Source organism: Meleagris gallopavo, chromosome 5 (assembly GCF_905368555.1).
Source record: "Meleagris gallopavo chromosome 5, MGAL_WU_HG_1.1, whole genome shotgun sequence".
NCBI lineage: Eukaryota > Metazoa > Chordata > Aves > Galliformes > Phasianidae > Meleagris > Meleagris gallopavo.
Window position 1 is genome coordinate 50,046,779 of NC_139408.1, and position 26,527 is coordinate 50,073,305.

General features: G+C 38.6%; 1 protein-coding gene across 9 annotated transcripts in view; it reads left to right on the forward strand.

Annotated features, from left to right (window-relative positions):
* Positions 1–26,527, forward strand: part of MARK3 (microtubule affinity regulating kinase 3) — a 61,733-nt gene that overhangs the window by 19,352 nt on the left and 15,854 nt on the right. For all 9 annotated transcript variants that reach the window (XM_010711944.4, XM_031553697.2, XM_010711946.4 and 6 more), the window contains exons 4-14: positions 6,371–6,419; positions 7,069–7,134; positions 10,274–10,344; positions 15,233–15,289; positions 16,438–16,674; positions 16,774–16,893; positions 17,597–17,696; positions 17,948–18,060; positions 18,820–18,973; positions 20,241–20,458; positions 25,098–25,201. In XM_010711944.4, coding sequence (XP_010710246.1) covers positions 6,371–6,419; positions 7,069–7,134; positions 10,274–10,344; positions 15,233–15,289; positions 16,438–16,674; positions 16,774–16,893; positions 17,597–17,696; positions 17,948–18,060; positions 18,820–18,973; positions 20,241–20,458; positions 25,098–25,201 — 1,289 coding nt within the window. The remainder of the gene's footprint in view (positions 1–6,370; positions 6,420–7,068; positions 7,135–10,273; positions 10,345–15,232; positions 15,290–16,437; positions 16,675–16,773; positions 16,894–17,596; positions 17,697–17,947; positions 18,061–18,819; positions 18,974–20,240; positions 20,459–25,097; positions 25,202–26,527) is intronic.

Here is a 26,527-nt window from a genome sequence, read left to right on the forward strand (position 1 = left end):
GGTGTCATGCCCCTGTGTCTCCTTCATGCTAGTCATTTTGTTGAGCCTACAAATAGAAAGTGTGTTCTGTCCTTCTGTCCTCCTCAGCTGGCCTTGAAAACATTGCCTCTGAACTGAAGGCCAGGCAGTCTCTATGCCTTTCACATGGTTTTCAGCTAAAAAGGTGCTAAAGTTTTATGGAATAACTCGGAGCATGACTATTCTGGTTTCTTCCTTTTAGCTTAAAGTGTTCAATGTGCTGTTACAGTTGTATAGCCTTATCTATTTTAGTAAGTAGTGATAAATCCTACTCTTTAATCAAGCGAGCCAATCTGCTTTGGAGTGCCTGCAGGAAGTACATTTAAATGTCACTTTACCTAGGACTTTTCTAACTCTGTCCTTTTGAGCACTGCACTCAAAGGCTTTTTATTTGAGTACTTTTTTTTTTAATTAAAAAAAAAAAGAGCTCCTTGTCATATCTCTGAAGGAGAGAATATGTAGAATTTACCAGCAGATAAAATTAAATTATAGAATAATAGTAAACTGGAGAATATCCACATTTGGGTTTTATGCCAATACTAAAAAGATTGTGTGATGAAATCGTTCTTATCAAAATTAATGTTGCAGAAGTAAATTGGAAAAATACACAAGTTCTTGCATTCTGTGGTTTGTTTGAGAGAGAAAGAACATCCTGCAGGAGGAAGGCAGCATCATCTTAGCAAGTAATGATGTCACTGCTTCCTACTGCCCCTGCAGATGCAATGAAAGTAGGTAATGTGGTTACAGTTTTTTCAGAGTTTCTTCAGCATAATTCGTGATGTTATTATTAATTTCTGGCAAAGCAGGAAGGAAATGAAACGCAAATTAGATAACGTGACGATTTAGATGAAGAGGATTTGCGCTGCGGATCTGTGCAACTTGGAATACCTGAAAAAAATTTAACTACTTGGAGGAGAAACAGAAACTGTAATAAGAACAGGAGGGGGTTAGCAAACGTGGGAGAACTGGTCAGAGAAAAGCAGAGAGGCAGTGTTTCTGGAAGGAAAAAGTAAAACCTTACTCCTTCCAGTGGTGTTACCTAGAGACTCTTGGTGCTGGAGCTAAAAGCCAGCTTCAGAGCTTCCCCTTCCCTGGTGGCTGGAGGTGTGCATGGCAGACCTGCAGCTCTTGGCTGCTGCCTGCTCAGCCTGCACTCACCTCTCGGGCTCCGCTGTCATTTCATTTTTATGTAGGCTGTATAACATTAAGGTGTGGTTTGTAAGTCAGTATTTCCTACCAGTAGGTTCCCTAAATGGGAGTCTGGAGGAGCAGTACAAAATAGCAGGATAGAAATCTGATGGGATTTGGAGACTGAGATTGCCAGTGTGTTCACTAACCAAGCTCATTTTTTACACGAGCAGAGAAGGTTTAGCAAGATATGTCCATACTCTCCGTTCAGAAGTGGAAAGTCATTTCCTTAATGCTGAATGCTTACTTAGCACACTAAGCACACGGTGCATTACTTACCAATTTTGCTTCGTCAAAGCTTCTCTGAAAGCTTTCGCCCACTCCAGCATTGTCAGCACCGCCGTAGTCTCAGTGCATTGGAAGCAAACTGTGTTCATGACCCTGTGTTCAGGGCGAGTTGCGATGGAAATGCCTCTGGGCTGGCGCTTGTGGAGGGAGTGATGAATTACTGAGGTTCGGCAGGGAGGAAAGAGCTTTGCTGAGGAGAGGTGGGGTGTGGAGCATGGGCCGCCGCCTGCATGTCTGCTCATCCTCAGGTGGTGAAACAAGGGGATTAAGGCTGGTTTCCAGCTTTACATGGTCCACACCCATCCTTCAGCTGCAGGAGGGGCTGCCCTTGCTGGGGGTGCCTCGCCCCCTCGAGCAGCGGTTCTCACTGTGGCTGCAGCTCTGACCGCTGAGTTTTCAGCAGTGCTGCTCTTCAGGGGAGCGAGCAGCCTGGGGAGACGCAACAGCTACTCCAACTCTTGTTTCAGGGGCTGATTACAGCTCTGCCACTTTTGCTTAGGAAAGAGGAAACTGTAGTCAGTACTTCCCTGCCCTAAAAGAAAAGGGAATTCTTAGAGCTTTTTTCCCATGCTACTGCTGTTAGTCATAGTCATTATTCTCCAAAAATGTACTTCTGTACCCAGTCCCAGTGAATATCGGTCTGTCGATCTCATTGGAAACAAGTGTTGATGCTACAGTAGCTCACTTCCTTCTAGACTGAAAAAAATTGTTTGTTTTGTTTTGAATTAGCAGTGCTATTATATGCAAGATTTTTATTTTTACCAAGCCCACGTAATAGCACAAGATCACTTCTCATTTTCCTTTTTTAGAACTTGGCTCCTCAGCCAAATGTTTCTGTTCAGACCTTTTTCCTAAATTCTAGAGCTTTTAAGCTATAAGTTATGTGCACTGTGTCCTTTCTGACCTTGGGTCTGTTTGTGTTTTGAAAAGAACAGGGGAAGGTATGAAGCTTAAAATGCACAGAATTTTTGTTTCTTAATGTGTATTGTGTCTGTTTTCAAGGTGTTCGTTAGTTGATGCAGATTTGTGCTGCGTAAGGCCTTCCTGATTGAGGCTCCCAATTATATATTGGGTGTATTTCAGTGAGCAGTTACCAGGAGGAGCCTAACACATGGTTAAAGCTTGATGTGGCTTGGGAGAACATCTTGTGCAAAACCTCCCTGCTTTGAGGGAAGGAGGGCAGGAAATGGGCTCTGCATCTGACTAGTGTACTGACTTGCTTTTTAGCAAACTTTTTTTCAGTGTTTTTGAAGTCCTTTGTTACTGAAACTCTAGCAATAGCTAATACAGGAACACTTATAATCTGTCTTTCAGCTTATTCAAAGAGTTGGCTTAAAAGTTGGTTCCCCATTTCCTCAATCTGTGTTGTTTTAGATGTATCAGCATAATAAAGTTCAAGTAAAATTGCTTCAAGATTGTTACTTGGTATGTGTCTGTGTTTCGTTGCTGATTTTCTTTGTGCTGTTTGTCCCCTGGCAGCATTAAATTCTTTCCCTGTATCTAACATAACTTACGGTCAAAGGACCAGACCACAACAAAGCTGAAAGCCATTTGTTTGGCAGACTTAGGATGTTTGTCTTTCCCTGGAAACATTTGTAGAGCTCCTGTTGACGGAAAATGAGCTATTCAACATGCTGGGAGTAGTTTTTAATCTCTGTATTAGAAATTAAACTGATAAGCACTGCTTGCAGCTGATAGTCAGCCTTTATGGTCACATGGTGACAAGTTCCTGAAACTAAGAAAATGATTTTTGGAGTGGAGGACCCTAATGTTACCCCTTTTAATGATATAATGCCTTCTGTAACAGCCAATTATGGCTGTTAATGAATTGTGCTGTGGGCTTTAGAAAGTCTGGCAGTAATTAATACTGCACTTACCAGAGGTTGATGTACGTTGTATTGTGGGGGAATTAAATCCAGGAAGCCTTCTTTCAGCACAATATGTGAAAGCCATATCATGTTTTACGTTTTGTTCCTTACAGAAATAGAGTATAATACGATGTCAGTCCCTGTAGAAGTTGCTGTATGTGTCAAAATGCCAAACATAACATTTAAACTGTTTATGGAACACAATCTAAATTGCATTTATATAACTAAAATTATAATAAAACATTTGGTGGAGTTTGTATCCTACTCTTAAGCATTTCTATTTTGAATTCTCCCTAAGGCAAGAATAACGGGTTTTAAAAAGCTCATTTCCAGTCACCCACTTCTACGAATGGCTCATATGTAGAAGTCACTTTTTGATAGGCTTCAATAGGGTGAGTAAAGCAGAGAGTAGTAGTCTTGTAGACAAATGATATATTTAGAACAGCCCAAAATGTAGCCTGTTTTATCGCATTAGACCATCAAACTGCAGTGGAGGAAGTAGCCAGCTCCAGTCGTGTCAGCATTCTTTATAAAAAGATTAGATTAATGAGTACATTTGTTTACATGATGATGCTGTGAATGTTAGCCTCATTCCTTAACTGTATTTTTCTGTGTTGCCTATTGTGACCCAAAAGATCTAGTGAAGTGTCAGGCACAGACCTGGATTTAATGATTATATGATAACGAAAACCATTTGAAAGCAATTTTGTTTTATTTTGGTGCTCAGTTAGCAAACCGTTCACAGCTGTGGCTGTAGAATAGAGGGCAAAGCTTTTGGGGGCAGTCTGATGAAGATTGCTACCCAGATGGCAGCCTTGACAGAAACATCAGAAAGCAGAAAAAGGTTAAGACTGCTCTCCAATCTGTTGTATGAAAAGACACAAAGGTGGAAGGATTTTGGGTTGGTTGGTTTGTTTGTTTTGTTTTTGTTTTGTTTTGTTTCCTTTGTTTTGCCTTTATTTAATAACTATTGACTAACTACACAGATTTTTTGAGTCCTTAGTAATAAATGTAGACATGAAATATCTTCTTTTCACATGGAATGTAACCTGAAGGTGAATCTTAATAGCAGCACTTTTTGCTTTCTTACTGTTAGTAACAATGCTGTTACCTCTTGCTTTAGAAAATGCTTTCTTTTTTTCCCTTGTCCGCACTCCTGTGGAGTCTGTGCTTTCTGCTTTGGTCTCTTTACATTAGGTTCAGTATGATCTGCTGTTTTACTAGTGTTCCTGTAGATGTTGGTGTTAGATTTATAATAAAACCACTCAATTACTCCCTCATTTTGAAGCATGCTGTTAGAAAATAATCAAGGCTTAAGAATGTCAGCCATCTGGAGTCCTGGGTTGGCACGGGGGGAGCTATAGAGGAAGAGATGTTATGCGCATGGCTACCGTGTAACATGCTGCCTAAAAAGGTCATTCTTTGTGGGTTTTATTTGTTGCTGTTTGTTTTAACTGTGGCTACAGAGAGTTGAAGGAATCTGAATACAACAGCATTTGCACTTGGAGTTTTTTTGTAACATTTCTTATCTTTAGTCTTCTCTGGGAGAAGAAATGGGACTTCTTTATTACTGTTATTTCATCTACTATTAACAAGCACCTTTAAAACATTTTATATTGCAATAACAACACCTGTGGCATTCTTATTATTACGCTGTGTTTATTGTGCCTCTTAAAATTGGTTTTTGCAGAAGAGAATTTTCAAAGGTGAAAATAATTAACGGCTGATCAGTAACAAGCTTGGCTTTCATTTGTTATGTGTTAAATGCAGTTGCGTGTCCCACTGCAGGAGGACAGAGTGTACTCTGTTTGATTAGACAGAGTTGAACTCTTTGGAAGCAACTGCTCAAGCAAGACTCCCTTCCCATGACTGCTGTTGCGAGGGTTTAGGAAAGAGGCCCTGCAGAGCCAGTATGTGGTCTGTGAACACAGCACAGTTGAACTAAATCCATGCTGTGCCCGAAAGAGGTGGCTGTGCTCCTCTGGCATCTGTACTGCCCCCGTCCCTTCTGCTAAAATAGATGAGCTGGGGTAGGTAAGGAGCTGCAACAGAAGGCTTAGGTATTTTTGGAAGGAGTCTTGATTTTGGTGAGATTATCCTGTAAAATTCACGCTTTGACCTCGTGCATCAATTCAGATTAACCCCAATGCTTGCGTGATGGAAGGCAGCAGGCCTGTGCATGGTGGAGAAGGTGGCTGTAGGCTGATCCCTTTGAGGTTTTACCCTCAGATAGTGGTATCTTTTCTCAACCAGGGATTGTTTGGTCAGGAAAAGACCACTGGAGTTTTGCCCCATGAACTGGCTAGCACAGTCTGTGCGCTGGGTCAGCAGCCTTGAATTCTTGAAGCTATGCTACCAAGGCCTGAGCTACATGTTCTTGTGCCTTAGGCATCTTGAAGGAGTGCTCTTAAGGCCCAAGGAGGAGACTCACATGACCATTTATTCGTGCATAAAACTTGCTCATTGAACAGCATGGTTTTTGTGATGTAAGCAGTTGTTATTTCACCTCCAAGCTCCTGTCATGCACCACAGCATTTCTGTAGCATCCCGTGGAAGGCTGACCTCCAACAAAGTGGTGAAGAGTTCATACCAGTAACCTAATATAATGGTCTTCAAATGGTGCTCTGCATGGGGTTTGTAGAACTTTGAAACCAAGCTTTTTCTATGAAGATGTGAAACTGTATGAGATGTGTAGTGGCCTGTGAGGAGCTGCGTAGGCTTAAAATGGTCTTTGGGGCACCAAGGCCCCACAGAGCTGAGATCACTTGTTTCCTGAGCTACCTGCAGCACTTTGAGGGTGTTTTCAGGTTTTTAGGGCAGGCTTAAAACAAGGAGGCACTTAGCTCTTCCCTCCAGTAAGTGGTTAATTTAATGACCTTTGTTGAAATGCTAATAGTAATGTTTGCTCTTTGTGTTTAAAATTAGCTAAGTATATCAAATCAGGCTTTAGGAAGAACAGATGTTGCCTATTACTTTCATTAACATTTCATATTTTATGTTTATTTCAGCTCTTTAGAGAAGTAAGAATAATGAAGATCTTAAATCATCCAAATATAGGTACCTTGTTTATTTCATGTAATATATAAGTTTAAAAGAAGGTTCTGCACTAGAGGGTTAATATACTGTTATGTAGCAGTAAAAAAAAAATACGTTGTCATAATTGTTTAACAAAACTAAAAATGTTGACCCTTTTACATGAAACTGGTATTTACATAACTTATTGATAGCTCGCATCTTTTGAGTAGAATAATGATTTTTACTGAATTTAATTTCTCATTAAAATAATTGTATACCAACACAAGAATTGGTCAAGAAATTGTTCAGGATTGTAAGGCTTAGTTGAAGCACTTCTGTTACAGTACTGTCAGCAAACTGATTGATAACTTACTTGTCAACAGGTGTAAAAATGGCTGTTGGTGATGCTCAGTGCTGACACTCAAATTCGTGGAAGTTCTGCATAAGTTACTTGCTTTTTCTTCATAGCCAACAGTCTTGTTTCATGACAAAATGTTGATCCTTACGAGTTGAGCAAATGTGTTGGAGTATTTTCCACTTAGAGATATTGGAGAAAAAAAGCTTCTCTAGAGTAATATTCTGATACTATCAAGCAGCAAGCAAATTATTGTTCTTCAACAGAATTCCCTTTGGAATTAAATGAATACTTCTGCAACTAGCTAATTGATTAATAAATTGCTTTCTTTTCCAGTGAAATTATTTGAAGTCATTGAAACTGAAAAAACTCTCTATTTAATAATGGAATATGCAAGTGGGGGTAAGTAAGTTTTTTATTAGAGCCAAGAGGCAAACAAATTGCCAAGTGGCAGAAAGCACTTTTTAGTTTAATGCTTTGGTTTTGTTTTTAGCGAATATTAATGTCGTGGTAGGATACAAATTTAAGCAGTCTTTACTAGTCTCAAGAACTTGTTCAGTCCTCGTATCTTGAAAACCTTTCTGAGCTTACTGGAATTTAGTAATCTTTGCTTTGTTTTACCACTTAAATTTAATTGCAATCTTTGAATCTTTGTTCAGCCTTTAATTGCTTTTGTCTATAACAAATGTCAGGCTTTGTATTCAGCTAGTGTCTTCTTTTGCATAAGATACTTGGTAAAAACATGGGTGGGGGGTGTATCAAAAGAAATTGTACTGCAACTTCAATTTTTTTAGATGTTGGTGGTGTTTGACATACCTTCATCACAGACATTCTGCTGTCAAATATTACTATACTACCTATGTCCATTTCAGGAGGGAAGTTTTGGAGGAACTTACTTATTCCTGATTGCAGAGGGGGGGAAAAGTCTGCACCATGCAGTGTCAGATATTTTCAGCAGAGCTAGAATTAAGATATTTGGGCTTAAGTTACTCTTGGCTGGCTAAAACCTGATAGCCCATTCTTTGTCAATGTGACCCTTTAGCATCAGCATCTGGGAATCTCAAATAGTTGAGCCTTTTCTTCAGCTTTGGGAGGAAAATAGAGTTTCATCTCAGATAAGTTTCAACGTTGAATTCTATTAGATTATGTGAAGGTTAGATAATTATTATAAAACATGTAAAGGATCCCAAGATTGCCCATGCTGTTTTCTAGCAACTCCCTGAATGTTCAGCCAAGCTTTGTCTAAACAGAAACAAACATTATAAAACACTTTTGTGATATTGACCAGTACACCTTTGTGGAGGCATCTCTGCAGTTCAATGGTGCTACACTTAAAAACGAAGTCCTATTGCCATCTAGTGATTGGCTTCCACAAGGTAGAAGGGCCAACAGTTCTCTGAAGTAATGAGATTAAGATCTCAGTAAGAGAATGGAGAAATGCATATTGCACTGAAAGGCTGTGAGCAGCGCTCTGTGCACATGTGGTGGTGCTCAAAGCAGGCATGGCTACTTTTCTGAGTGACAAAGATCAATTTTCTATTTTCAAGAGACTGCTCTCACATGAGCTGTGTGAACCCTGGTTGGAGGATGAGGGGAGCTGTATTCCAGTAACTGCAGTATTTTGCGTAAATTGACTATAATTCCTTATCTGGTATCATTTTACCTAAATTATGAAAGCATTCAGCCTTGCTGCTTCAAATTTTCTGAAGAAATGGCTGTGAAATGTACCTGGGAGAATTTTCTGACTTGGGTGTTAAGTAGTAATGCTGTGAGGGAAGCAAGGATATTCTGTAGAAAATCCTCACGTTCCCTCAGAATGCTCAGTTATTGCTTTTTCTGCTGTATGACTCTAGCTTTTTTTATTATTTCAATTTGCTGAAGTTCCTTCTTTAGAACTTTAAAAAGTTCCATCTTTAACACAGCAATTTCCTTGTGAGGTGGTTATCTGCAGAACAGTGGTATCTTCCTCAATAGAGAATATTTAAGTATTTGATTCAATTCTAAAATTAATATTAATCTTGCATATCGATGAAGAGTCTTAAAAACTGTGCTAAACTGTGCTGTTGGGAGTTCTTTTTCTTTTTATACTTGTCAGTTTTTAGTTAAGATTTGTGCTCTCACCAACGCATGAATGTTCCACGGGCCTGTTGGCTGTGCCATGAGCTCAAATGTAGCCTGTACTGACATGCTTCAAAATGCAAGATTGGCTTAAAACCAGTGAAGAACAAAGTTTAAAAAAAAACACAGATTTTTGTGCTACTTTGGTAGTCTCCTTTGACATCCACTCCTTTAGCCATACAACATTGGGCTTGTACATTCAGAGGTAATTCAGCTTGTACATTTCAGCTCGGAAAGCAAATGGCATCCTGAGCACCATCAGGAGAGGGCTGGCCAACAGGGACAGGGGGGTGATTGTCCCCCTCTACTCTGCTTTTGTGAGGCCCCTTCTGGAGTACTGCGTCCAGGTCTGGGGCCCCCAGTACAAGAAAGGCAGGGAGCTGTTGGAGAGGGTCCAGAGGAGAACCACAAAGATGATCAGGGGACTGGAGCACCTCCCCTATGAAGACAGGCTGAGGGAGCCTTGTTCAGCATGGAGAAAAGAAGGCTGCGGGGTGACCTCATTGCAGCCTTTCAGCACCTAAAGGGAGCCTACAAACAGGAGGGGAATCAATTCTTTGAAAGGGTTGATAACTGCAGGACAAGGGGAAATGGTTTTAAGTTGAGGGAGGGAAGATTTGGGTTGGATGTCAGGGGGAAGTTTTTTACTGTGAGAGTGATGAGGTGCTGGAACAGGCTGCCCAGAGAGGCTGTGGATGCCCCGTCCATCCCTGGAGGTGTTCAAGGCCAGGTTGGATGGGGCCCTGGGCAGCCTGGTGTAGTATTAAATGGGGAGGTTGGTGGCCCTGCCTGTGGGAGGGGGGTTGGAGATTCATGATCCTTGAGGTCCCTTCCAACCCTGGCCATTCTGTGATTCTGTAACGTTGCTGTCTTACTGACCTCATGCTTGTGTGATGGGTCATCTCAGTGTCCTGGTAGGTTCATTATTACAGCTTTCACTGGGAATGTCTCTTTCAGGCCTAGGTTATGTCTAAGATTTCTGTTTTGGTTAAGGTACTTCATTTGCCTGTGCAAAGAAAAATTACTGTGCTGGTATAACAGTATTTATAGGTATCATCAGATGTTTTCATATATGAAGCTTACTTTTGCAGTGCAAAAGGTACCCTTGTGAGAAAGTCTGTGAAGCAGTAAAAGTCACCTCAATTTACAAAATAGAAGTATTGCCATTGCTTTTCTGTCATAAACAATTGGAAGGAAATGTTTTTGTCTATATCCAGTCTTTAATTAAGCCTTATTGTTCTCTTCTGTAAGAGATGGTGTTGTTTGTGTTCTCTTCTGCCTTGTTCCCTTGGGCTAACCTATAACCTTAACCTTGAGTTCAACTTGTAATACAGTCATTCCAGTGAAGCTGCTGTGAGTAAGTGCTAGAGAGAAATCTCTGTATTCTGAGTTGGCATTAATGTGTCTCATTATTAAATTGTAGGGGAGGTGTTTGACTATCTGGTTGCGCATGGAAGAATGAAGGAAAAGGAAGCAAGAGCTAAATTTAGACAGGTATGTATAACATTCCTATACATCAGCTTTTTTCCACCTTGTTTTTAATGCTGAAATGGATGAAACAGCTGTCCTTTGTGTTTGACTCCTAGCAATGTTCACTGGGATGTGTGGACTTGTAGCACTCGTAGCACTCAGTGAGAGGAAACTTGGGTTTCAGCAGTATTTTGGAGGGGTTAGCAGTCCATTCAGCAGTGCTTGCTTCCTTAGTGTTCGTGCCAGGCTGTCTGGGAGTGCCAGAACACAGTGACTGCTTTGGTGGACTCTGTTCCAAAATTCATTTCCTCTGGGTTGATTTCATACATCCTTACTTCAGCTGGTCTGCAACCTTTTGGAGATTGTTCAAGTATAACACACTGCAAACCAGGTCAGGAGCAAACATGGGCAGTGCCTGAAGTAGGCACCCATTCACACCCGTGCACTTGTATGAAAAGATGCAATTTAACAGCTGTTCTAAAACATCACTGAAGAATAATTTCTAGGCTTGTTAGTTCATAGTTTACTTTATGATGGATAAACTGAACTTATGAAAATGCTGGAATTTCATTCATCTTTAGAAAGGCATTTCTGTTCTACAATAAAGCAATATTGAACATAAATATTTTTGCATAACTAAAGATCCAGATCCTCTTGTAGCAGCTGGTGTTTCATTTGCAGATCTAACTGGCCTAATGTACTCTTTTATCTGCTCTCGTGCTTGTAAGTGCTTATGTGATTACCATCCCATTGGATAACTAAGATGAATTTGTGAGAATTAATAAAGAAGTCTTGTATTTATTTTTGCAGAAGATTAAAAGAAACAAAGAACAAAAAAGGCAGCTGCAGACTTCAGGAGATGTGATTTGTGTTTACTAGCCCAATATAGAGCTTTAGCATAAGGAAAATTTTTCTACCTCTGTAATAAAACCTGATATCTTTAAATTTAATACTTTTTCAGGTAGAGCACTTTCCTTTGTGATTAAGTACTTCGTATGTACTTTGCTGTGCATTGGAATATGTGTGATCAATTGTGCTGTGTTGTGGAGCAGTCATTTCCACTTTAGCTGTCTTTAAATCCCAAACCATTATCTTTCTCTTTATAATGTCACCTCAAGTTCTTCAGAAATATCTTCAAAGAATTTGCTGTTCTTTCTCACATGTGAATGCTGAGAACTAATTCTCTGATCTTCGTGCTACCTTTCTTTTAGCAGGAGTTGTGCGGAAATGAATCGTGCAGTAATTCCATTGTACATTTACCTTTTTTTTTTTTCCTCTCAAGGATTCAACTCTCCTTTATGTGAGAACTTGTGGAAATACATCAGACATATTTTATAGAATAATGTGGGTAGTACAGGACATAGGCAACTTCCAAAAAAAAAAAAAAAAAGCCCCACCTTCTTCAAAAACAAAGGAAAAGAATTTAAAAGATAAAACTGCTAAGCTGAATGTTAGACCCATTAAGTGTTTTACTTCAAATTCCCTGCTTTATTTCTGTAATTCAGCAGGATGAATGCTGTTCATAAAGATACATGGGTGGCTGCACTTCAATCTACTGCAATATGTGTTAATTCTCTTTCTGTAAGTCTTGTTTCCTTTCAGAAACCTGGAGTAGGCAGCTGCCTCTGTCTTTCCTCAATAGCTGACTTTACTGGTTGCTGAATTCAGCCAATTGTAGAGGATCTCAATCTCAAAGATAGGTTGTTGAGAGCAACAAAAGCTTGAGTGTTTGGGGAAAAAAGAGAACCATAGTAATACCCTAAGGATAGAAGCTATAGTGTGAGCTCATCACACTTTGCTGGAGAAAAGAGCATGCATGTGGGACAGAAGTCAGAAAACTTTGATCAAAGCTTGACATTTATCCAACACCAGGACTTTGACTGCAGGACAGTGAGAGGAAACTAGATCTTACTGGGTTTATGGGTCATAAAACCATTCATTTTTACCTTACTGAAGTCTCACAATAGCTTCATATAGCTTTTAGCCATTGCTGGAGGGAGAATGCTCTGTGTAGGACTTTTATCTGATTCAGTGCAGCTGTCCTAATGTTAGATGGATTTAGGACATAATAGGGATTTTTTTTTTTAATTCACTAACTAGTTTAACAGAAAGGGGCCTCTTTAAACTGCAGAAACAGTTGTGCCATGGTATTGAGCTGAGTACTTACAATACATTATATTATATCTTATTTTCAGATCCTGTTTCTTCTTTCAGTAGACGTAATTTAGGCATAAAACACTTGTTTTATCAGAAGCAGCATTTTAGCTTCTCTCTCTACAGACAAGGAGCAGGATTTGGTAATTCTCCCATCTTTACTTGTTTAAACATATATTTATATACAAATATATATTTTGTCCATTTTGTTATGCATACTTGGACCTTTTAATGGGGAGAAAAAAAACAAGATAGTGATCAAGTTATTCCAGTCATGCTCGAAAAGGAACATATGAGAAGGTACAAACACTAAAAATACAGCCATACTCTGCAGTTCTCCATTTCAGTTTCCTTTTGTGCAGCCGTGTATGAGAAATTCAAATCCAGAATGTTTTGCATTCTTAATGTCACCTAGTTTTAATTTCCCAATAAAAGATTTCCAGACAGTTCTGGTTCAGTCTCACCATCCTTACTCCATACAGAAATCTGCCTGTCTGGTTAGGAATTGATGCAAAAATGGGGAGTCAGGTAAAAAGGAAGGTGAATGAGTGTTCTCCTCCCACCAAAAAAATAGAAAATGAATATGTATTACTTCCCTCTCTTCCTCTACTGTATCAGATTAGATCTGGCTTCCTTCAGTCTTCCCACTCTTTCCTGTAGAAGCAGTTCATTGAGTTTTGTTAGTAGTATATATTAGGACAAGTCTTAGAAAATAAAAAAAATCCACAAAATCCATATTACTGTTGTATATTACAGTTAAGAAACAAAATGTCATTTTAGCACTGTGGAAGAGACCTGGGGAGGTTGTTTATTTGTGCTTTTGTTGTTCTGTTCAATGAGCTAATCCTTACAAAGAATAGTTCCTTAGAGATAACATGTGCCATCTTGTTCTTAAAATCCTGTGATTATACGGATTTTTTTTTAAATGCACTGAAGAAATGCACTGAGAAATGCACTGAAGTGCTCCTGTTGTTACAGCTAGAAGTCTTCTGTTTCTTGCCCTGCTATCTCCACCTACCGAGTATCAGCAAGTTTCTCACACTAATAGGTTGGGAATGAGGGGGCTGGAAAGGAACAAGTGACAGAACGTGGAAGGCAAAGAATTCAACCCAGTGAAGCCATACTTTGTGTTTTTCATTCAGATTTGTCTGTTGTTAATGTTTCTTACGTGCATTGCATTATTTCCCTTCCTTTTGGATTTGGCTTGCTTCTGCAGTCTGTGCTGTCCTGTTGTGGTGCAGAATAGTTCAGAAGTATCCCTGGAGAAAACAGCTGATGGATAATCTGCTAGACTTCTTGCTCTTAGAGTAAAAGCAGCTCAGAAGCAAGCGGTATTGTGCTGCCTCTCTGCTGTGCTGAATAAAGCATGAGGTGTTTGTGGTGCTGACAGGCTTGGGAGCACCTGGAGAAAGGGGAGCTTGTGACTGGTGCAAGGGAATGGTAGTGGGGAGGAGAGGGAGAACCTCATGGGGGGGACAGGTGGTGGCATGGGAGAACTTGCCTGCTTTAGTGGCTGGCAGAAGCTGAAGTGGGAGTCTTATCAGTGCATAAAGGAAGAACAAAAGCAGAATGGAAGTGTAGAAACAGAAGTATTTCAACTTTTCATCGAACACTGCTTCTAAGATGGTATTTTGTAGATATGCATGATTCAGTAATGCAGGGGCACAAAGATTAAGACAATGTTACTGAAGCTTCAAATGCAAAATGGCTGGTAAGACGCTGTTTTAACCTGCCAAGAACCTTGCTTTCATCTATTCTAAATACTGAGAGCACAACATTGCTTCCTGCAGATGCAGGAGGATTGTTATGCTAAGCTGGATTACTTTCTAATGAGTTACTTTTGGGAGCATTAATGTCACCTCATCTTTCTGTACTGAAAATGTTAATCTGTAATGCAGAATGGAAATGCATTTAAGTGTAGTTATTACAGTATATTATTTTTACATGCAATTAACATATTTTAAATTATAATACGTGCCTCAATTCTGAACACACGTGCATTACGTTAAATGTATTTTGACAGCATTTGTGATCATGTAACAATATGACCTTATCCAGCTTTTCTCTACACGTAAAGTTCTGCGCTTGCAGCTCTAAAGCAATATACTGGGACAGCTGTGTAAGTAGCTTATATAGTTAGTTACATAAAGCAGGCAAAAACAAGGATATTTGGAAATTATGATGGAAGAAATTACTCTGGATTATTCTGCATATAGTTTTTCTATTGTTTGCTACTCTCATACAGTATATGAAACAGCATATGCAGCTCTTGTCAGATACGTGGTCATCTGTCAGTGCATAACTGAAACTTAGCCAGACAAGCTTTCCCCCAGTAATTTCTCTAGTAGCCATGCCATTTCTTAGCCTTTCTTCTCCATGCTATGGCATGAAAAATCACCTTCGGACAGGGGCTGGAAAACTTCAGTCTAAAGGGAAAGCTTTTATAGCTGTATATGGTATTGGAATGGAAATACTTCAGTAACCTTTCTGTAAGACATTACTTCTACTGTTCTATAATTAGTCATACAGGAGAAAACAAAATCCTCTTTCAAACGTAGTAGAAACCAAATAGATTAAGTAACAAACACCTAAATAAGCTAAGTTATTTATCAGCTTTCCCATAAATATGTTGGAGTAGTTGCATATATAGCTCTGAATTGATAAGTACCTGTCCACATAAATAATAAATGTTGAACTTTTTGATTGAAACTGTTTCTTTGAGATACCACTTATATAATTGGGCTTGTTTTCTATCCAGATAGTATCTGCAGTGCAGTACTGCCATCAAAAGCATATTGTTCATAGAGATCTCAAGGTGAGTGGGGAAAAGTGTGTGTGTGTGTGTGTCTGCAACTACTGGTTTTTGTACCTGTGCTGTGATCTTTATGGTGCCTATAAAATGTAGGATATACTTTGGGGTGTGGGGTTTCTTTTGCTTACATTATAGCAGATTTTGGTAAATGTTTACAGTATATAGAACTATTAGAATTTCTAATAAAAGAATTTGTTATGCTTCTCAGTACTGAAATCTCATGGCTTTTGAAAGATAGCATTTTACCCTCTGATCAGATTTCAGTCTGTTAGAAGTCAGTGTTAGCTGCAAGGTCTTAAAAATAAAAACAAACAAACAGAAAAACACTCCACAAACCTAGTTTGATAGAGGTGTGACAAGTTCTGATTTTGAACAGAATTGAATGATCAATCGTGATGACAAAATAAAAAATGATTTTTTTTTTTGTCACTTGACACAAAATGGTGATTGTAGAATCACAGCATGACTTAGGTTGGATGGGCCTTTGCAGACCACTCTGCTCCAACCCCCTGCAGTTTGCTGGTTGCCCCCCACCTGCTCAGGCTGCCCAGGGCCCCATCCAACTGGCGCAGTTTCTCTGGGCATCCTGTTCCTGTGCCTCACCACCCTCTGAGTAAAAAATGTTCTCCTGACATCAGATCTAAATCTCCCCTCTTTAATACCATACTGCCTCAACCTATCCCTTCTTGAAACTGTGCCTTTTGTATTAAATATCGCTATGTTAAATATATCATAGTTTTCTAAATTAAAAGAACAACAAAATGTACTAGTCCAAACTTGAAAAATATTTAAAGGTTGTATGTACTGTCAAACTTCTGCAGGAATGCCATGTAAATAAGGAGTAGTGAGAGAATTCTTTTTTTTAATCTTCATAGATTAAAAATGTTAGCTACGGTACTTCCATGGAGAAAACAGATGGTAATAGCACAGTTTTCAGTTATCACAACAGCTGCCATAGACTGAAGCCATTGTATAGACTATTTTAAAACAGAATATATGAACAGTCAGAAGTGTATCAAAAGACCTTGCAGGGAAGGGGAATGTTAACAGATGTTCCAACTATTTGCATTTTAAGAATGAGTTAAAATGGGCAGTAGCCTCTTAAATCTAGTATTTTAAGTTTATTTTACAAACCTTTCATTCTCTTTCAGGCTGAAAATCTATTGCTAGATGCAGATATGAACATTAAAATAGCTGACTTTGGTTTTAGCAATGAGTTTACAGTTGGAAATAAACTGGACACCTTTTGTGGCAGCCCACCATATGCTGCTCCAGAACTTTTTCAAGGGAAAAAATATGATGGACCTGAAGTAGATGTTTGGAGTTTAGGTGTTATTCTTTATACCCTCGTGAGCGGATCTCTTCCTTTTGATGGGCAGAATTTAAAGGTGAGCTTTGTGCAGGAATGTTGGCCTTCAAGGGGTATGTTTCTTAATGTTTTAATTATGCGCTGCTTACAACTTACTGTCTCTTCTTCTGTTACCAAGGAACTTAGAGAAAGAGTACTAAGGGGAAAATATAGGATTCCTTTCTACATGTCCACAGACTGTGAAAACCTCCTCAAACGTTTCCTGGTGCTAAACCCAACAAAAAGAGGCACTCTAGAGGTAATGGCAAAAATAACTTAGTAAGCTCATCATTATATTTTGCAAGCTTTATTTTTGAGCTGGTCAGTAACTTATCTTCATGCTGTTCATGAATAGTTTATTTGGAGTGGGTTTCCAGGGGAATTCAGTAGAAGGCACAACTTTTTTTTTTTTTTTTAAGTTTTATTTGCAGGGATTACAAGACAACCAACTCTTCTTATTTCCAAAATGAATGAGACTTTACACTGCACACATCAGACAAATTTTTTCCTGATAGCAAGCATTTTGATTCCTGTGCTAATGGATGATCGACCAAAACTTAACAAAAGTGATGTGGGAGTATTCTCTACTAGGTTATGGTCTGGTTGCCTTTTTCTTGCATTTCATGCAATTGTGGAGAAGAAAGACCAAAATAATGCTGGCTTCCATAGACTTTTGTAGTCAACTGTGACTTGTCAGAGGTGACCTGGTGCTCCTTGTCTGTGTGCTGGACTTTCACACTAGCTGTGTGCTAGAATAGTGTTGATTGGGCAGTAGTTCACCCTGATGTGCATAGTTGCTCCTGTAACAGGAGCAGAGCAAAACTGAGTATGTGCTGGGGCCTATTCTGAAAAAGAAAAATGTGAGCAAACATTAGTATTTGTTAGGTGGGGGAGTCATTCTTTCCACAGCTCACTTTCTTTGCTACTAAGTATATTGTAGTAACAAAAACCTTTCCTTATAGCAAATTATGAAGGACAGGTGGATCAATGCAGGGCATGAGGAGGATGAACTTAAACCTTTTGTTGAACCAGAACTAGACATCTCGGACCAGAAAAGAATAGGTAATTGAGTATTTTTCAGAATATGTTACTATTTCTTATGATGTATTTCTACACCACACTATATTTCTTTCTCATTTGGACGAAGTAACTAATCTTTTAATTTGATGTCTTACTAGGCTTTTTTGTTCTCATAGTTAACTGTTTTGTTTCATTCTTGAAATATTTCTTTCTTTCTCTTCTTTCTGAAGTTGAACATTCAAGCAGTGTAAACATCAAAGTGTTTGTTGCTTACAGCGTGTATTTGTTTTTAGATATTATGGTAGGAATGGGATATTCTCAAGAGGAAATTCAAGAATCCCTTAGTAAAATGAAGTATGACGAAATCACAGCTACATACTTATTGCTGGGAAGGAAATCATCAGAGGTAAGGATCACTCTTCCAAATGTAAAGAACCAAATGTATCAGTGTCAGTAGAAAAATCAGAGGCAAAAATTAAATCGGTAACTGTAGGCACTGCATTCCTGCATGCTAGTCTAGTACAATTTAAATCAATTTTTTCTAATCGTAAGTGTCAGCTGAACTGTCTGAATGTTGTTATATGTGATCTCAACATGGTTTGATTTGGTAAACTAGTCCCTGTAGGATACTAAGAACTATCCTGTTTGATCATCAGTTGCTCCTCATAAGGACTGTATGCCAGTTACTATCCTACTTAGTCTAAGAGCTCAAGTGCAAATGTGTTTGCTGTAAATATTTTAAGAGAATTGAGGAATACGACCTGTTAGTCTAAAAATGTTCTCACGTTACAGAGTACTTTCCCATATGATACCAAGTGAGCAAGGCATCAGTGAACTGCTCTCAGTTCCTCTGCTGGAGGAGTTAGTCTGGTGGCTTCTGCTGAAAAAGTTCACATTTCTTGTTCAAATCTTATGGAACTGAGGGGAGGGAGAAGATTGGAAGTAGAGAGCTGGATTTTCATCCTTTCAGAGGCTTCAAATTCTGCTGAGATTCACCTAAGGCAGTTGCACAAGAACTTTATAGATGTTGGGCATAGTTAAGCATTGTTGCCTGCACCTCTAAGCAGGCTCTTGCTGTCACAAAATTTCTTGCAAGCTAGAGGCGTTTTGGTGGACGTTTGTTTTGTCTGCACCTTTTGTTTTAACATTTTCACTTATGTTGCAGTTGGATGCAAGCGATTCAAGCTCCAGCAGCAATCTTTCCCTTGCTAAAGTTCGGCCAAGTAGTGATCTTAATAATAGCACTGGACAATCTCCCCATCACAAAGTTCAGAGAAGCATATCTTCTAGCCAGAAACAGCGGCGCTACAGCGATCATGGTGAGCAATTCTCATTTGCAGTGCTGTGCCATATAATGACTGCTAGTTGTTCAGTTTCTGAATTTGTCTCCATCCCCCAAAAGATAAAGAGGACAATGACCTGTAGTCATGATAATGACATGACAATGAAATGTAGTCTATCGTACAGTGATAAAACAGTTTACTGAATAACTAACACTTTTATAATGTGGCTTTTTTTTTTTTGCTATAAAGCCTTTCATAACAGCTTCTAGAGGAAGCCCTCTTTTTAATGAAGAGTACAGCATTCCTCGCCCACGTGGTTATATGTCTGTTCAGCTTTTGTCTTTTTTTGACACTAGTAGGTCAGCTTGTGTCTAAAACTTGTAGAAACATCAGTTTGCCAATATTTCTTGTTTCCTGAGGACGGCATCACTTGATTGTGCTGTAAAAATTAAATTTCTAATGACCAGTGAGTCAGACAAACTCTCAGGTGTGCCAGCACAGTTTTCTTTGCTTCCCAGTTGCTTCTGGCATACCTGGGAGGTTAGTGGCAAACTGAAGCAGTTTCTTGGCTCTTCAGGCTGAACATAGCCTGCAGGCCATTAGTTCTGCTGGCAGCATGGGATTATGTCTCCAGGTATGTGTCTCAAAAATCCATTTTTATCAGACACTAGCTTGCACAGTATGTGTTAGGGTTATGCTAGTGAAGGGTCTCCTCTGATTTGGACGAGTCATTTAATTGTTCAGTGGAGTTAGATGACTTTTTAGGGTGTGGGTTTTTTTTCCTTGCAAGCTAAACCAGTGTCAGTAGTTAAACCCCAAGACTCCATTAGGTTCTTAATTCTTACATTAAAATCAAGTAGTAACCTCATCTACTAAATTCAAATGATTGTTTGTTATGACCTTCCCTGTCTGAAATGAAGAGTGTTATGTGTCTTTGAATTGTTATACAAGGGAAGACCTTACTAGAGGTGATTTGAGTGTCAAATTTGCCAGATTTATTAAAGAAAAAAAAGGGGGGTGGGGGTGGGGAGAGTGAAGCTTTCTTCAGATTCTCTTCCAAAGAGGAAAAAGCAAATGTGAAGACGCAAGTGTTTAAAAAGTTTATTGCTCTCTAAATATTTTATTGTCTTCTAAAGTATGCATAGTTTAATAATTCAAGAATGACCTTTTTGCATCTCTGATTCTCAGTGTTCATTATTTCAATTTTCATGAGTGTGAATGCATTTCTATTGTAGGGAAAAATAGCAACTGTACCTCTGAGAAGAAAAATCAATTTTTCTGTTTCTTTTGTTTGCTTTTTAAGCTGGACCATCCATCCCCCCAGTAGTGGCATATCCCAAAAGAAGCCAAACTAGTACTACAGACAGTGACCTAAAAGAGGAAGGAATTCAATCAAGAAAATCTAGCAGTAGTGCTGTTGCAGGAAGAGGAATTGCACCAGCTAGTCCAATGCTTGGAAATGCCAGCAATCCAAATAAGGCTGATATTCCTGAACGTAAGAAAAGTTCGGCTGTCCCTAGTGTAAGTAGAAGCACTTATTTATCAAAACCACAAAATGTTTTTGAGAGAGAGTACTAATCTAGCTATTTATCAGTGATGTTGATTTTACTTTTCACATAGAGTAAATTTAGGTATCTCATATTATGGCTTCTTCTTCCTTGCATCCATCAGCTGTTCAGTTATTTGTTCCTGAAGTAGTTAGTAGGTATTAGTAATTAGCACTAATAGCTGTTAGTGAAAAGGGAAGAAAATAAATTGAAGGCCATCTCCTGAAATTTAGTATGAAATATGTTACTGCTGATATCCCCACCTATTCTTCTGTGGCCTTTTGTACAGAAGAACAAAATCAGTTTGTCTTCTATATTTTATAGTTTTGTATGCTGAAAGAGCCAGATCGTCTTCGATCCCAAACAGGCTGTTCCAAGTCCCAGTTACGGGTAGTGGGATTTTCAGATAGAAGCAGCTCTAAAAGAGTGTTCAGAGGTCAATTTCAATATATGGTCAAAAGCCTTTGTCAGTGTGGGCTTTCCTCCATCCCCTTGAACAGCAAGAAAACCAAAGATGCATGAATTTATGGGGTCAAGCAATAGACAGTAAAAAGGAAAAAAAAGTTTTGGAAAATTCTTTGTTGACTTTAGTTTTAACTTCTATAGTCTGGTGCCTCCCTATGAGGCAAAATTGGAAATCTCTTTTCATGTAACATTTCCTGAGCTCTGTAACATTCAATGTATATATATATATTATTATTTATGTTTTTCACTTGTTTTTCACTATCTTCAGTATTTTACCTACTCTGCTGCACCACTCTCAAATTTCCAGCTTCATTCTATTGCAGTGGCAGCAAAATGAGCTCACAGCAATAGGATGTTATCTCTTCTGATTTAGTGTGTAACTCTAACTCTGATCTTTTATGAGCAGTGCTACAAAACGAGCATGTAACCCGACTTGTGATGTGATGTCAGTCAGTGTTTAAAATTGTCCCTGTACTTACAGCGTTTTATGTCAGACTGTGCAAAATTTTATTTTTGTTTTATTTTCCTGCTAGAGCTCAGTCTCTTGCTTTCTGACTATCGAGGATAGAAAGGAGCACTAGCTCCTTTTTCACAGTTCCAGGAACTGATTATTTCTTGCAGCATTGATAAGTGTCTAAAAGAAGGGGGTGAGATGGGTGGAAAGGTTTTTAGAACTACCGTGTTGCCTTGAAGTAGGAAAAAGAAAAGAAATCTGAGGTAGAAGAGTTTATGTTCTTGCTGAGCATTTAAGTCCTAAAATCCATAAGAGAAAATAACAGAAAAGTACTGTCTTTAAAAATAATTACTGCTTTCACAGATACAACAGAAGTAGTAGAACTGGTCTTGACTGGAGATTCATGTTCTGTTTTGAATTGTTAAGATCTTTAGGCAGTTGTGTGCTTCTCGTTTAATAACAAAATGTACAAGTATGCACTTGAGGAAAGCAAGTAGAAATAACAGGTAACCAAGTCTGGTGTTGAAGTTAGGACTCCAAGCTCTTTTAAAGTTGAAAAAGCATGGAACTCTTGCAAACTAAATAGTTCTGCAAACTGAGAGAGCGTGCATCAGTAAGCTTCAGGCTCATTAGGGAGATACCAAATTAATAACAAAAACCTGCTACAGAGGATGCATAGTTAGCAGCAGCTAATAATTTATTGTTTATTACTCACAGCTTTGGGTTTTTCCTCATAAGGCTGCCGTAGAACCCTTGGTGTAGCTTTTAGAAAAGTGGAAGGAGAAAATGGATGGCAGGTTTGGAAAATCATTTAGAACCAAAAAATAAAAATTTAAAAATTAAAAAAAAACACTGCTAAAACAGACTGGTGAATAGGTTGGTTCATTGTTGTTAGTCAGAAGCTGATTCTTGGAAAATTTTTCATCAGTCCTCTCCTTGCTGTCTCCTAATGTGAAAATTACCCATCTAAACAGTGGGCACAAAACTTGCCATGCGAAAAGAGGACGACTCTGTACCACAAATACATCCTTTATACTGCGTATGGGACCTTGTGTATATGCTCAGAAGTCTCAAAATGTACTTTGCATCACCTGAAAAGAAGGCACCCAATGCTGTCAGGATGAACTTAGATCAGTTCTGTCTCATCAATCCATCAGTGTGATGCTGTTGACACTAATTTCAGATGTCCTGTAACGTGCACCTGTGCAATTTAGTTGTGTCCAGAGAACAGCAATGTACAGCCTAACTGAACAGAAAAATCATAGCTGAACTCCCTAGATCAAATCATTAAAGGCTGTACACCAGAAAGGGTAATGGCACCCATACCAGGACTGCATTCTTGCTGAAACTGAAGTGTGGAAGCTCAAAATGTTCCAATATTCTGTCAGGACCTTTGTAATCTGAGTGCTTTTTTGGATCTCTATAATTTCAGTTATGAAAACCAAAACTTAAAATGCCCACTCTAAAACTTCAAAATGAATTTCTTTAAGGCTTTTGATCCAGTACAGATGACTTCTGTGACTTTCCATATGTGCAACATCATGTAACGTTAAAATGTACAGTGATGTCTTCTCAAGGGAACCAAGCATTTCATGTTCTAAGGCAGCAGGTAGATAGAAGGAAGCTATCCATTATTGTGCACAATTCCCACCAGAAAGCATCAGCTATTCTAGGTGTTTCCTTTAATATCTTCAGGAATGCAGAAACAACAGTATGCAAATAATGTGCAATAATTGAATGTACCATAGCTTGGCGGGGGCCACACGAAGTGACCTCCACTCCGTTTCCTTGTGAACATATAAATGGAACTTCATGGTAGGTGCACAGCCTTCATTGCTGCCTAGATTAATGAAGAAGAGAGGAGTTTCTTCCCACATCTGTGACTGTACAAAGTTTAAGAATCAATATTTTACAAAAAAATAAAATTAATGGATGAGGGACACACAAGGAATAACATAAAAGGAAAGCACCAGCAATAGGAGGAGGACTTCTGATGATTGGCATGTGCCTATCCCTAAGGAATACCTGGTGAAGTACACTTCAAAACCCAGGAGACAACTAAATACGTATGATGACTCTTACTAGTTCTTTCTGCTCATCTGAAATACTCTTTGTCATCTTAGTACATTTTCATGCCAGGTGATTGCACAGTTCAGCCCTACGTTTTCACTTGTATATTCACACAGATATCTAACGAGTCACTTGTCTTTTAAGCTGACAGGATGACTTCATTGTTAAATCTGCAACTCAGGAATTGTGCTGTTTGAGACTCACTGACTGTATGAGCCAGTATTTTTTCCTTAAAGCAGCAAAAGCCGTTTGTGTAGAAGGCACTGGAGGAACATTTGCTTGTTGAGAGTATTTTACTTAACAGTTTTATTTCAGGTTTGGAAACAAAAAAGGTTTGGCTGCTCTCCTTTTGTGCTTGAACTACCTTTTCCTTAGTTTCTTTTTTCACCATTCTTCCCGTGATGCTCTACTGTGACCAGTTCATGACATGTTTTCTTAATGCTATTTTAAAAGTCCGCTGAATTTCCCTTGCCTATCATAGCTGTAATTCTTCAAGAACTCCAAAAGGTTAGTTGAGCATGAAGTTCCCTGCCTGAGTCTTGGTGGCCATCCTTACTCAACATGTGCTTATCCAGGTGCTGACTAGTCATTCCCTTAAGCTAGCCTCCAAGATATTCCCCAGCAGTGATATTTAAAGTTAATAGTGTATTTTGCTTCCTGCTTTACCCCGTGATCCTTTTCTTTAAAGAAAAATTTTAAAAGGTTTTTTTCTATCTTCCAATCGTATGCAGTTTGTGTTATGTTCTGTTCTTGGGGTGGGGAAAAGCTATAAGGCTTGCCAGCTTGTACTTCCTCTACAACCTGGGGTGCATGTTTTCTGGACCACCATGCTTTTCCTAAAGTAATTGCATCTAACATTTTATAATTCTGTTATCTGTGAATTACCTAGCTTCTCAGTCGTTCCTGGAAAATTGACCGCCAACTTGGGCATATCTCCACCCTCTTTCTCTGTAAAGACAGAGGCAAAGTAATTCTATTTCTTTTCTCCCCTCTAAAATAAGGTCTGTAGCTTAAGTTCCCCTGGTTTTCTTGTCCTCAATGTATTATGCTTGTATTTATGTCTATTTTTTAAAATGTCTTACTAAAATTCTCTACGATTTGTCTCTTTAATTTGACTTGCTCTTCCCTGTTTTTCAAAACTTGTCTAGTGTTCTATAGTATTTGAATATTTGAAAGTCCATGTTTACCTTCCCATTGAATTTTTCCATGCCTGTTTCTTAAATATTTGCTTTCCAATCTTGTCTAAGGATATTATTTTTAACTTAAAGGGAAATTGTACATTATACAAGTGGTAAAGTACCTCAAAAATACGCTATAATGTTGTACTCTCTCTAGTAGATGAATTATATACATGCTGAAAATTTGGATTTCAGAACACTGGTAATTTAAATGGTATATTAATTTTGAGACGTCAATGTGAAATACAAGAACTGGTTTTTTTAATTGCATTATTCTTTAAAAATACTTGGATATGTTTGTCTATTAACTAGTTAACTTACTGAATTATTGTGTTATAACTGTGTAGAAGTAGCATTACATAAAACAGCCTTCAAATGTACGTAGCCTTAATCCCAGAAAACTCTTTTTGTGGGGAGTAACAAGCCTATGTTTTTTTTAATTGTAGAATAATACTGCCCCTGGAGCAATGACACGGCGCAACACATATGTTTGTAGTGAAAGAACCACTGCTGATAGGCATTCAGTGATACAAAATGGCAAGGAGAACAGGTATATGAAATGTCTTCCTATGGTGTACGTCCCTTGTCTTCATATTTCCCCCCCAAAAATGTAATGCCTAATTTAAAAAATCCGTAATAGTGTAATTCATAAAGAAAGGTGAGTACATATCTTTGGTAGTGGAATACCTGTGTGTTTGTTTTTCCTTATGCTTAATACTTATTGTCTTTATACGCAGAACGATCAGTGTCCAGTTAAATAAGTTTCATATTTGTGCAGCTTTCTTCTTGAATTGGTGGTCAACTCCTGTGGTTAAATAGCATCAGCTTGCAGAAGAGGCTTATTTACTTGCAAACTATAAAAGTATATCTCTCTTGAACTGTTTTTATATTTCATTCTAAACTGTACTTACAGTTGTGATTGTTTGGAATATCTTTTTCCTCTGTAAAATTTTAGGGAGATAAGCAATTTTCTCTAAGCAAAGATGAAAACATTGGCAGGCCATTGTCTTGGACTGATAATGTTCAGTACCGATATCGCTGTAGTCCCATTGCTTCCCAGTATTTACAGAATTCATCTTCAAAAAGGGAAGCACAGACATCTCCATACTTTGAGTGAAAACAGGCTTACCATTACTTTACAGGAAGCCTAACTGGAATATGCAATGGAATTGAGTCACCTAACTCACATGTTAGCACCACAGCCACATCTCGTGCTTGTGAAGAATAGTACTAAATTTCATGGCTGGCAGAGGTGTTTTAAGTTCCAGCCAACTGTTCTTCACAGAATTTTGCTAGTCTTGAAGGGTGGTAACAATTTAGTAGTTGATTGTTGCCAGAACACTGAGATTGCTAGTAATCAACAAAAATGCTTAAGCTTGGAGGAGCGTATAACTTTTCACCTATTCTTACCAGTTTTTTCCCTATCTCTTTCCAGTTTTAGGATACATTATAAAATATAGGGAGAAAACAGGTGTTTTTTTCTTCTAGCTCATGTTAAAGCTGGTGAAAGATTTGCAATTTTTGCACAGAATTTCCCCCTTTCCTTTTGAAAGCATATTAGGGAGAATGGTGAAGTTGTGATGTTGAATGCAAAATCTGTCCGTCTCGTGTTTGACCCATGTAGCCTAGGGTAAAGAACATGACTTTGACCCTGTCTCTTCCTCCTAGCTTTCTGCAAACTGAAAGTGAGTAAGGAAAAAGTCAAGTGTAAGTTTCAAGAGAGCCAAAAGTCTAGCTGGCCAGCTGGGCCTACAGTCAACTGTCTTGTGAAGTACAGCCCAGCTATTTGGTACTGTCTCTTAGTGTGTCTGTCTCATCTGTTAGTCCTTGTTAACATTACCAAGTCTGTTTAGATTAAAGTTCACCATCCTTCATC